The sequence below is a fragment of the Micropterus salmoides genome, unplaced genomic scaffold, assembly GCF_014851395.1.
Source record: "Micropterus salmoides isolate LMB-PRFRI ecotype aquatic unplaced genomic scaffold, ASM1485139v1 Ms_hic_scaffold_18, whole genome shotgun sequence".
Lineage (NCBI taxonomy): Eukaryota > Metazoa > Chordata > Actinopteri > Centrarchiformes > Centrarchidae > Micropterus > Micropterus salmoides.
In genome coordinates this window covers 8,097,557-8,111,072 of record NW_024040928.1, presented here as the reverse complement: position 1 = coordinate 8,111,072, position 13,516 = coordinate 8,097,557, and the positions used below count along the sequence as shown (strand labels likewise).

At 41.8% G+C, this 13,516-nt stretch overlaps 1 protein-coding gene across 8 annotated transcripts in view; it reads left to right on the top strand.

The window, feature by feature from the left end:
- Positions 1-13,516, top strand: part of LOC119909150 (neurexin-3b) — a 287,510-nt gene that overhangs the window by 175,771 nt on the left and 98,223 nt on the right. The window contains exon 1 of one of the 8 annotated variants that reach the window (XM_038727232.1): positions 3,136-4,343. The exons of the other annotated variants lie outside the window; for them this stretch is intronic. Within the exon in view, the coding sequence (XP_038583160.1) occupies positions 4,079-4,343 (265 nt within the window). The 5' untranslated portion in view covers positions 3,136-4,078. Of the gene's footprint in view, positions 1-3,135; positions 4,344-13,516 lie in introns of those variants that run through there. 8 annotated transcript variants of the gene reach the window in all.

Sequence of the window (13,516 nt, the reverse complement as noted above, 5' to 3'; positions counted from 1 at the left end):
TACTATTGTATACACCAGCATGGCACAATGGTGTCTATATAAGTATAGAAAGGAAATTTAAACGTGTGAATGTTGTCTTTGTTTTCAAAGTTGTCCACAGCTAGGTGTATTTAATTTATAAACTTAACATGTACGCCAGTATCATTGCTGATTTAAATGTATTTGTGCTGATATTAGTCATTTTTGTTTTGGGAATATTTTCAGTAGGTAGTGAGCCATTTCCTGCCCATGCTTGACTGCATTTTTCACTAAAGAGAAACAGAAATAGGATTCTTTTAGACATAAGCAGCGCAGCTTATTCCCCATCATTAAGCCCGAAGGGTGAATGTGAAATGAATTTATGAGGGCTGTACAGAGACAAAAATGTTTAGAAAACTCCAATAATAATGCAACTGAGATAGATCGTGCTAGATCAAGTTGCAATTAAACTTAAAACCATCAGTATCAGTCATTTTAACACTTTAGCAAGACTATCACTCCATTAGAGGAGGGAGGTATTAGAGGGTATTAATTGGAACTGGCAGAGGATGCTCTGCAAATGTCCTCAAAGCGACAAGATCTGCATTTTTCATTAAGGTCTAAGTGACCATTTAAATATGTGAACATGCTTGCACTGTTTGACATGAACAGATCATTTGGATGAAATGTCAGAGGTGACGTGTCTCTTTGTTGGTTTGCCAGCTTTTGTTATGTTCTCCTCTTGAAAGATCAGACTCTGGACATGAGAATGACAGTCAGCGTACCCCGAGAGCAGACATACAAAAATAGCTACAGCAGAGCTTTATCTCTCGAGCATCAGAGTAAAATAAAAGAATCTGCTCACCAAAAAGGAGTAAGTGGATGAACCTCAGGAAAACTGCATACAAATAAAATTTTCGTTGTGATGATATATTTAGGCCATGCGGTGCTCCCTCATGCTGATATACAGTATTTAACAAAGAATGTGAATCTCTGTCCGCTCTGCCCCACTAGTTCCCATTTATTTGAGATTTGCTTGTAGACTGTTCCACAAGCAACTAATTTTTTTTACATGGAAAGTAAAACAAAGCCACACTCAAGAAAAATATTGCTGTGATGATAACTAAAGATACATAGAAACCATCTGCACCATCTTACTATGAGTGGTGGGGTCCTGCAGTACATGAACTCACAATTGTCTGCAAACCTTACCTTAGCAATCTATGGATTTGTCACATCAGGGGTTTCCATATTTGTTTTTCTCTTTCCTGTGCTTTTCTCACTGGTTTAAAGTTGGCGGGGCTCAGTTAGAAAAATGTGATGTCCAATACTTCCCTGCACTAATCAGGATTTAGCAACATTTGAAAAAAAAATCTAATGACAGTTGCACAATCAATCAATCAAATCGATCAGAATTCACCCTTAATGAAGTAGAGTAACTGAGTTTTGGAATGTTACACGCTTAATTTTTTTTTTTAAACTTAGATATTGATTGTTGCCCAATTAAACCTGAATATTTAATTTATAGAGAGACTTAAAGAATACACAGATCAGTGTGTTAACTACAGAAGTATTTCCTAAAATATTTAAAGGGGGGAAAAAAATTAATAAATAAAGACCAAATAGGAAAAAATGCATTCTCAAATGAAAATGGGCTGTAAAATATATGTGTAGAAATAAAAAATATATTCGAATTCATAGCACTAGTTCACCCAAATAAAAAAAAAATCAATCAATTTATCACTTACCTCCCATGGCAGCAAGCCATGTAGGAAGTTTGTACATAGCGGAACTACTTTCTGCTTAAGAACTAGTCCCTATGAAAACTGTTTAGAGAAGAGGGAACACAGTTTCTGTTGAATTTTTTAAAGTAATTTTTCAATGCTGTGACAAAAGCATCACTTCATTGACCTCCATTATATTGGGATGGTGGCTGAAATTTTCATAACCTGGACAAATATGTATGTCCAGATACCATAGAGGAAAGTGAGTTTTTTTGTGCGGCCTCCTTTTTACATGGATCAATGACTGTCCTCTCTCCTCTGTCGAAACATTATCTCTGCGTTGTGTGCTCACAACAAGCAGTGCAATTATTGCGCCCCCGGGTTGTCTCAGATAAGGACCCCTCCTAAAATACAGAGGGACATCTTGACAAATGCAAAGACACAGAGTAAAGCTGGAGCTGTGAGCTCCTCAAAGCCAATAATGAGTCGTACATTTGAAAAGTTTTGCCTCACTCACTCACAGCACATCAATGGCATTACTACCACTCGGTGTACATGAACTCCTCTTGTCATTTTGGAATATCTCAGTGTTGATCCAGAAGGTCAGCAGCCAAATAACTGAGCGCTTGTGTCAAATCACATTATGTTCTGAGAGGCAACATGATTAAACTGCAATTTGACTTTGAGTGTTTATTTCTCCCAAGGCCTGCAGACAGTTTCCCCCCTCAGAAAACTTAGAAGACTGACAGAACAGGGACTGGAAGGCTTTTTTACTCTGTCATTTCTATTTGAGTGGGAAGAGATTTCACCCTTTTGAAATTCACTAAATCTGTTGCCGTGTGCATAATGCATGGATTTTTTTTTCTTTTTGTAGTTCAGTGGTTTGGCTTCAATAGGCTTTCAGAACCATCAAAACATAGAGGGAGAGGGGGTCACATGCTGTTGCTGGGAAAGTGACGCCACGATACCCCTGAGGTGGGTTCAAAAATGTAATTCCAGGAATACCGACACTGTTGTAGCACTGCTATTATTCATCCCTTTCAGTTTTCACCCTCACTCTCTCATTTTTCTCTTGCATACTTCTCCACCTCTGCTGTTCATTCCCTCGTTCTCACCTCTCTTCCCTCCTTCACATCTCTTCTCCCTGTGACTAAAGGCAGCCCACTCCTCTGCAGTGGCTGCCTGCCTCCCTGATTTGCTCGCTGCTCAGGGAGGATTTGCATAGGCTGGCCCACTTGCCACTTCTTCCCTCCCCCTTCCCCTCCCCTCGTCTCCCTCCGTCCCATCATCTTCGCTTAGTTTCACCTGAGCCCGCTCTCAACCTCTCTTCTCTTTCTCTATCTCCTCCGTTCTCTCTCTTACTCCTGCTCTCCTCGCTCAGCCCCCACCCCACCCCACCCCTTCCATCTCGCTCCCTCCCAGCAGTTTCTCATTTTCCCTTCCTCTTCTTTCTCCCTGGCATTTCTCTATCTTTATCTCGCTGCAAATCTGTCTCTTTCTCCTGTGGAGCAATACAAAGAGCTATCAGTCTGGGTCGCCCTGGGTTAACAAGCCAGACCCCTTCACTTCTCCAGGGAACTAAAAAGAGTGAAGAAGAAGAGGAAAAAAGTCAGACAAATACTGGATTCAAACTTAAAGACGGAGATAACGCACAAGTGGGGATCTTCACCTTGCGTTGAGATTCTGTAGCCGAACTGTGAGGGAGAAAGCAGTGTGTTTCTACCAAGAAGATAGAGAGACAGTTTGTCCGTGCCGGAGTGTGTGGAGCTCCTCATCTCTCTGTCGTTCCCTCCCTCAGTCTCTCCCTCCTCCTCGGTCTCATAGCCGAGGCTGTGTATCTGTGGCTTGACAGAGCGGAGCTGTGCGGAGCAGAACGAAGCGGAGAGAGCGCACAGAAGGCTGCAACGCAGGTTGCCCCCAACCCCCCCCCACCTCCTGTCACTCACTCCTGCGCCTGCAGGTGAAGAAGGGCGCACAGGGACACATCCCAGGTGTCGCCTGCGTGCAAAAGCGTGCATGCACAATCTCGCTAGTTGCTTGCACACACACACACACAGGTACGCTACGTGGTCATCAAAGGAGCAGCCACAGGGTGATCCTGCCGAGAACAGAAAGTAAAGACATATTGGATTCTGGTTCAAAGAGCCAGCAAGCAAACGGAGAACAGCGGGAGATCGGCTGCCTTCTGACGAGTGGAGTCCGAGAGACAAACCCAAGCTGCATTTTATTTGGAGGGAACTGTTGGATTCTACATTAACAAGGAGCTTGTATTGATTCCTCTCTGCTATGGAGTTTGCCGCTGTATCCTGGCTACGGGAAGGTCACTTTTTCTGAGATCCTTGCACATCTGTTTTACTCTCTTTTAAATATCCAGTAGGGTTGGGGGGGTGTGAGCCATGCTCCCCAAAGGAAAGCCCCAGGAGGGCCAGCTGTTCTGGATGTTGCTTCTGGCAGTGGGGTGGATGGTGCTGGGTTCTGCTTGGGGCTCCTCCTCCTCCTCTTCCTCATCTTCAGACCTCCATCTCCTATCCCCTACCCCTGGGGCCCCCCTGCCCCATGCCCTGCCCCGGCCCGATCACCCGCAGGGCCTTCAGGGGCCCAGGCACCACCTGCCACCTGTGTCCATATACCGCTCCCCGGCCTCACTAAGAGCTGGCCACGGTGAGTCCTGTCACCACCTTTCGAATCTTGCCTCTCTCTCTCTCTCTCCCCTCTCTTTGGCTTCCCCCCTTTCTGTCCATTTATCATCATGAATGATCAGAGTGAAAAGGAGCCATCTGTAGCCACCTCTCTATCATTTTTTTTTCTCTCTATGAGTGACTCTCTCACTTCATCCCTCCCTCTCTCTCTTTGTCTTTCTTTCTCGCTCTCTCTCTTCCTTCCACCACAGCACAAAGAGATAACGATAGTTGACAGCAGCTCTGCATCATGGAGCTGTATGTCGTTTATGAGATTATAGGTTTAATTGTCAGTGAAAGGCACTGACAAGCAAAACACCCACAGTGACTCTATCAACTGAGGAGCAAGCGGCGTCTCTGTATTACCATGCTCCCACCTGGTTAAATGTCCTTAAAATTGATGATTGATAGAGAGTGGAGGACTGGACGACGGTTATGCACATCTTTACTATGTGTGGCACCAACCCACACTTCAAGGGGCTTGTCCTCATACATGTTAGGGCTCTGTAAGATAACGTGCACTATGGCATCTGGCTTTTTGAAGTTGACTTAAAATGTAAAAACCCTGTTTAAATGTCCATGTCGGATTTTATGTACCTGTTTTCATGCAGCGCAGGATTTTCTTCTCAGCAACTGAATGTACACACACCCAGGAGGGGGGAGTAGCGCTGGTGGTCAAATGCCTTTTCAATATTGACTTTTGTTTCATAGGTACTTAATGTGATCTATTTGCACCATTATCTGCAACACAAGACATCAGGGGAGGGATCTATAGTTTCTCTAACAGTACAAAGTAGATGACTGTCACAGCTGTTATACATGCATTACCCTGACATCACTAAGTGGCTGTTATTTTAACAATGTGCACATTCTATAGGATTTGTATACCTGTTTCTGTTGTTCTGTAATTACTTGTCCTTCAGTGAATTGCTGTACAGGGTCAACAGTTACAATATGTGGAGAAGATGTAAAAGTAAATGAGGAGTTCTAGATATGTTGACCTCTGTAACAGATCTCTCATATATATATAAATATAAAGACGGAGAGAGAGAGAGAAAATGACCCTGACCACTTACCATTCAAAGCTCTTTCAGCATTTGCAAACCCATTGATTTTATTTTTAAATGTTTTTGGGATATTTGGGTCATTATGGTGTAAAGTGACAGCAATATAATTTAAAACAAAATCGAATTATCAACAATACACCACGGGTAAAACAAGGGTAACTGTAGTCACAATTTCAGAAGCTGGCTTTTCATTTTGTTGCAAAACTACTTGGCTACTATGCTGAAATTAAATACCACTGAAGAATTAACATAACATAATGCAAAGTATGCCCCTGGAAGTAAAAAAACAACAGGCCAAATTCAAGGGGCCTATGCTGTATTCTGCATATGCAGCATCTGGGACTATCCAGTCTGTGCCTTTGTGTCACACTAGATCAATCAATCCCTGCTCGGAGATCGAATCTGTTTGAAAAATAAATTTGAGCCAGGTCTATGCTTGACTCCTTTTAACACATCGAGGGCTCAGTTTTAGCGTGTTGAGGGCTGTTGGAGCGGATGAGCCTGACAGGCAGAGATGGGGGGCGGGGGGGGAGGAATCTGCATTACTAATGTGGAATGTGCAAACCATACAAAGTACGAGAGTCTGGGCACGGACTGGATGGCAGCATTTACAAAGCCGTAGGTATGATGCATGCTCCAGTGTATCAGTACAGCAGTAAAACAATATGCTGATTGAGTTATGCTGTAACTGTTTCTTTTTTCACCCTGAATTTTAACTGCCCACAGATATGCTATTACAGACTTATTCTCATTTCCCATGCTTATGGTTGGGGGTCCAAAAGCAGTAATTTAGTGTAGATTGTGCTTATCCTATTTTCAGGCTATTTTATCTACATACTACAAACCCTAGAAGCTCCTATGTTATCTGCTGCATGCCTCACAAGTCACAGAGTTTTATAACTGTGTATTAGTTAGTTCAGATTGGCTCTGATTGACTGTTGTGTAAATATTCATGCAGAATGTGGTGACTCAGTACAGAGCAAGATAAGAGAGCGGATAATATCAGGAGATTAGAAGGTTTGTTATCGCGTGTGTGTGTGTGTGTGGATGTGGGTGTGGGTGTGTGTGTGTGGGGGGGGCTTTGCCTATTTACAATTCAGGAGCCACAGACTGACCCTGGTTTTTGCGTGATTGTAATTACAGATTCAGAGGAGACCTTGGAAGGAAACATACAGACACAACAGATACATTCTAATGCTCACACATACTGTACAGAGTGTGGACATACACATCAACCCACGGATGCATGATACGTGTGTACAATGTATACATTCACAGAAACACACACACATACACAACACACCCTTTCCATATGTAAACTCTTTAGTAGAGGCAGTGACTAGGAATGATCCTCTCTGTTAGGGCAAAACAGGGCAGAGGTATTCATGAATAAGGGAATGTGTTCAGACCGCCATAGGCATGAATATCCAGTAACAATTTATTTTTGTATTATTTTATTTATTTATCACCAAACACTTTGGTGGAAAAACACTTTCTCAAAAGGCATTTTTTCATTAGTTGTTCTGAGAAAGGTGCAGGAACAGGAGGAGCCCAGTGTTTAGTTACTTAAAGCTACATCATGCGTTTTATTTCATCAGACTATTTCCATCATTTCCTAGATGTTGCTAGGTTTTTTGTTTTTTTTGCTGTGATTTGACACACTGCTCACCAAATTCTCTAGTGATTTCGCAATTTTATCACTGCATACACTTAGGGATATGTATTTGGTTGTGTGTTTATGAGCTGAACTGAATTGACATACCTAATATTCAGTTTATTGCATGTTCCCTGTGGCGGCTTGAAGTCAAATTATGATCCGCACACAACTGACCTAATATATCAGTTATTCAGTATTTAAGTTAGACATACCTCTGCCACGGTAGATTGCCAGTAATGGCCATGCTCATGCTAACATCATTTAAAGCAGGTTCGCCCACAGAGGAATATTTCCGTAATATATCACTGCTTTAGCAAACATATGTATGTGAATAATCATAAAAGGATTATTTGGCAAATCCAGGTCATGTGTGTTTTGTGCTTTATGTATTACTGTGCATGGAATATATATACAGAACATCTTATACATGATAAGTGAAAGCATCAGCGCTTTAATATGAATTGAGTAGGCATTGTTTAAAAGTGAATGAGTCAACTGAATAACAACTGTGAGAGTGGTTTGACCTGCTTTGAAGCTTTGCCCTTAGCACTTACGGAGAATAAAAGAGAGAGAGTGAGTGTGTACGTGCTGTTTGTCTATGTGTGCATGTGTGGCAGTCGTTTGATGCGCGATCACCTTGAAGAGAGTGGCTTTGGCAACACCATCTTCCACGCAGAATGGACCTGTGCTGTACTGTTAAGTCTCGAGAAGGTTAAAATGGAGGGAGGAAGGGAGGCGAAGATACTGTCGTATTTTTCTCTGGTGTAAGGTTCAGCTCTGTTATTTGAATAAAGGCTGCATCAAATCTTTTCTATCACAAATTATCAAAGGATTGACATTTTGAGTTTGAGTCTGCTGTTTTTCTTCCTCGGGCCCTTGACACGCAGCACAAGGGAAGATAGTATAGGCACTTAGTTTAGCTGAAGAATGGCTTCTTCCCACTGCTGTAAGAATAATTGAAAAGAAAGCAAACAAATTCTAATGCAAAAACAATCTGTTGAAGCCTTTGAATCAAAGTGTATTCAAAGACTAAGTAAATATTTCTATAAATGCATTATGTGCCCACCTCCGGTTATCTTATGTAGAATGGGAGCAATACTTTGTCTTCACTATTGTGCACTGGAAATATGTAGACTTATTTATGTTGTAGCCATATTCCCATTAGTCCCCCTCTATTTCATTAGTTTGTTTAGATGTTTAGCCAGATAGCAGCATACCTGTATGCTGTCAGTGTTGGTCTGTCGGTTCAGAGCAAGGGGACCAGTGATGTGACTGGCTGAGAGAATTATTTATTCACCACAACCCCAAATCTATATTTCACCTCAGCCAGCCCTTTTGCACTTTGCTCTGCACCACATACTGTACATGACAAAAAATAGCAGGTATGCTTGGAGTACGTGCACCCACTTTGTGTTTGTTGATGTAATTAAAATACGGCCATTTGTATTGTTATCATTTCAACTATTAGGTGCAACTAATTTCATGTATGCATTTATAATTACTTTCCTCTCCTTTTTTATTTTTAACTAATTTGACCTGTGAAAATACTCCCATTGAAACCAAAAGAACAAAATCCTAAACTATTGGCCACAAGTGACTGCTCTAAACCTCTTTAGCTTCCAGTGTAATGTTTCCATTAAAAAATGGTAACTGTGACTGTGCCACTATTACCCCAGAGTATGCAAGGGGCAGTAGCTGAAATGTATTTTTCATATTGTGGCAAGGGCAAAGAAATAACCGCAAATTCCAAAGTATTCATTTTCCTTCTCAGTGTGGTTCAGAAGCTTGTGGAGATAGCATGGCAACATACTGGAACGGTTTGTGTTGTCACAGCTGAAGTTATAAAAAATGTATTTGACCCCTCAGTCTCCTGTAAAATGTATTGGTACAGGTGCGGTGGCTGCATAATAACTTGGCACAAATGTTGCACGTATATGAATTATTCCAATGAACCAGGAGCATTGTATGCTTTGTGTTGCTGTCTGAAGTGTGTGCGTGTGCAGGCACAGGGACAGCACATTGGTTGACTTGGATGATATTACCCTCAGGAAATTCTCGATGGGTGCAGAATTAAATGACATGATTGAGGAATGAGGGAGTAAAATGGTGGAGTGATAGAAAAGAAGAGATTCCTGTGGACTGTGTTTTTCTCTGTGTCTCAGAAAAAGAGATGGCAAGCTGGATTCTCATTTGAAAACATTTTGTTGCTCTTCCTCGCTCGACTTCTCGCCCTCTTTTTACTTTTCTTGCTGCTCCCTGTTTATGCTCTGGACAGCAAATCAATAGGGCGAGCTGTTTTGGTGGATTAATTATGTGGTTATTTCAGGTTTTTGCCTTCTCTGCCCCTCTTTTTTTGCGGCGGGCATTTTATCTTGGAGAAGACACAGCCGTTTTTCTGCCTACCAGAGAGAAAGGAAAGGAGGTGAGGAATGAGGAGGTGGAGAAGAGAGGGGAAGCAGTGAGGGAATGGAATGAAACAAAAGTGAAAAAACAAAGTTGAAAACGTTAATGAGGTGACAGTGACATGGCAGTGCCTCCTCATTTCCCTCTCATCCTGACCTTTATCTCTCTTTTATGCCTGCTCAGCTCACTGCCTCACTTTTTACCTTCCTCTCCTCTCTCTCTACTTGACTTTCTCTCTTTGCTCATATTCTTTTCTTTCACAACATATAGATAAACATCTTTTTTTTCTGCAGAACTCTTTGCTTCACTTTATTTTTCCTTAAATCTGCTTGCTCTGCAAATTAAAAGTCTGTCCTCGCAAACTCATCCTCCAGAAACTCAGTGCTTGCTTTCCCACCCCCTATGCGGTCACTCCAGCCTTGGCTTATTAATTGCATTTATGCTCTCTAGCTCTTATAATTATGGCTATGGCTCCAACAGGAAGTACACATCTCATAATTATCCATCAAATGATTATTCATTTGAACAAACCCCCACTGATTGTAGCTCCATCCTTGATGCAAATGAATAATGCGATGAGCAAGAATTGAGCCAAGCCTAAAGATATTTTATATTTAATTCATTTTAAAATGTTTTTTTAATATTCAGCCATTTTTAAATTCACCATTTTTTGTAAGTTTCTACTGTTATTACTCACTCCACACATGTGGATGTAGAAGAATAGTTACCTCTTTCTAGTGTTGATCTCAAAGCCAATTAGTTTGAATGTCTGTGCCTCTCGTGTCACATCTGTCTCCATGGAGACAGTGACAGAACCTTGAGATTAGACAGAATAAAGATTTCCTGCGGAGATCATGTCTTACAGTGACATCACAATGTTAACTAATGGGTTGCTCACCAGCCCTTGTCACCTTTTTAGTGACTTGCCTCTGAGTTCATTATAGTCTCCATCACAACAGGTGGCAAGACCATAGACTGTAACACACGGACATAGTGTCTGTGACATCACCCTTAGGTTTCTGAAATGCCCTTGTGAAGCTCAATGTGGGCGGCTCCAGCTGTCAACACCTTTAATTATGCATTACTTTAATATAATTTCAGTGAGTTATATAAAAATTCACCCCTCTTAAAGTTGTTATAAATGGGTAAATTAGCTGTAAAGACCAAAACCATTTTTGCACCAAGCTGTAAACATGTCAATTTCTGCTGTAAAGTTGGGCATTTTAACAAGAGGTCTATGGAGACTTGCTTTTGGAGCCAGCCTGAAGTAGCCATTGTAGGAACTGTCTTTGGCACTTCCACGTGTGAAGTGCCAAAACGTGGGAAAGCAAGACGTGAGAGCACATGTCAAGTGCTCCATTTTGTCATTCAGATCTGCTGCTAACCACGTGACATCACAGGACTCAGTCAATAACCTCGGTTCGTTCATTCATCAAAGCCACTGATATATTATTCGATTTTCACTGCCGACTGTGACCTTGAGGAGACCAACTGAATGATTTATGTACAGTATATAAAGGACCCCTCTCCAGCCCCTCACACCTCTTTCCAGGATGTGTCTCACGGCAGTAATTAGCACTCCAGTGATTGATTCTTGATTCTCTAAGAGAGGCTATTGGTGCAATTGGCAGCAAGATTGAGTGCCTTTATGGACAATGATTCGTAATGTCAGCTATATCTATATTCAGAGTTAACGGGCTGTTTTAATAGTTTATTGGCATAGTTTACCATAGTAAAAAATAATTGTTCTAGAAGAAACAAAATGAATGGCTTTCTCTCAATTCGAGTGAACCTAAGTAGCAATTACCTATGTTTCTCCCACATGTGTTACTTTGTGTTTGCAAGATTAGATAGTTGCTCCATGTCAAAGGTGGTTTTAGTTTTCTGTTATTGCTCAGCCTTCCAGAGCTGGGACCAAGTGTCTAGACAAACATGTTTTTGCAGACACAACAATCAACAGATAATTCGCCCCCTGATAAATATGTTTACAGCCAAGCAAATATAATATTTGTAATCCCCTCCATCTTGCCCTGCAAGGACTGGATGAATATCTTGCTCTGCCAGGTTTCCAATGCAGTATTTCTCTTTTATTGTCATTTATCATAGTGGAAGGGAGAGAAAGAATTGTGGAGGGAGAAGGAAGTACATGGATGTAAAAAGTGGATAAGCAAGAGATGGATAAAGAACTGTGTTGAGAGGAAGAGAGATAGCAGAGAGGTGGAAGAAAAAGGGAGAAGAAGATGGAGAGAGTGTACACGTGAATGAAAAAGAGGTATAGCAGAGAGGCAGACAGAGAAAGAGAGATTGGGATAGCCTCTCCAACCCACTCTAGTCCAGGCTGAAGTAGCTAATGGGCTTGCCCAGACGCACTGAGTGGATATTGCGTTGGGACTTCCTGCAGTCCCTTAGCAAACAGACAGCCAGGGTTGGCTAAAAGGCTCGCTGGCCAGCCGGAAACATGATATCATCTTGCTAGCACCACTAATATGGACACAAAGCCAGCCAGGACGAGAGAAAGACAGGCTGGCACGCAGGCAGGCAGGCCAAGCCGGCGTGAACCAAATTTTGACAGCGCCTATGAAGGAACACCTGTAGGGAGAATTGATTGGCGCGACTGATGGGTCAATGAAGGTGCTCCGACATTCATGTGTTGTGTACTGACATGCATGGCCTGTATAATAGGTTGTAGGGTGAAGTGAATGTGTCTGAGGAATGACAAAGAAGAAACATGCTGTTTCCCATTCTGACATCCTTCTTGCCTGTTTGAGAAGCTGTTACACAGCTTGTGCTGCTGTGGAGAACACTGGATTCATGGTCATGGACACACAGCTTAGACATGGAATCCTCCATAAATTGTTAAAGCCTAAACTTTCATTCCTGTTCCCTTTCTACTGATGGTTGTGCATACAAAGGCAAAATTATAGACCAAATCATTCTTATTGTGCCAAATACTTCTCAACCTCACAAGGCAAATTTCCATCCAGCTGCTGTGTGCATACAAATAAATAGATTGGTAATGCAGGGAATTTGAAACACTTTTAACGGTGAGGCTGAGGTGGGAAAGTGTAACAAAAGAGACTTCCTTGAATACACCTTGAGATTAGCACACACGCTTCTGCTTCTTCTACTGTAGACAAAGCATTCATGTCATGCCACTCACTGTCTCCGCTCCACCAGAAAGCAAATATCTAAAAGAATAAAAAGAGCAAAGGTATGTTGGGGGCTTCACATAACCACAATCTCCTTATTTTGAGTCCAGATGGAGACCCTTGTTGCATGTCACCCCACTTTAATCACCCTACTGACTGATTAAAAACACCAGTTAGTGATGCTCACTTAATTATGTAGTCTTGTCAGGGCCTCGTGATTATTTTTGCAGAAAAGTATTGAATGGAACCTCACTAATTTACAAGTTTTAGAAATGTGCTTAAAACATTACATTCACAAATAAATGTGTGCAAAAGTCTTACACTGTCACCATCAGGGAGGTCACATACATGACACATACTGCAAAACACCACCGCACTTCCTCGTACACTGCACTCTACACTGTGAGTCGTTAGCACTCTCTGGAGGGCAAGAATCTGCCAAGGTCGGTCACCAGTTTGAGAGCAGGTCAGAGAGCATGAGTGTTTTTTTTTTTTTTACTTACTCCCTGACCTCTTACTTATTGTACAGAGAAGTGCTTCTTTCTTACTGTGCTTGCAGGTTAGAATAATAAGCAATGCTTTGTTCATCCACAGTAGCCAATATATATTTTTATTTTGCTGCAATCCTTAGCGTAAAATAAACAGTTGAAGTTAACATGAAAAGATGTGAGAGGGAAAGAGAGATAGGAAGAAGGAGGCAGACCTCTTCCTCATTTGAGTTTTACATAACCAGTTGAGACTTTAAAGCAACCCTTAACTTGTGATTCAGCCTGTTTTACAGGGCATTTAGTGCATATGGATAATTCATATGGATCCCAAAAGCCCCCCAGGGCACTGTAGATGTAAACAATATATGTCCCATATTTGTCAGAATGAAGAG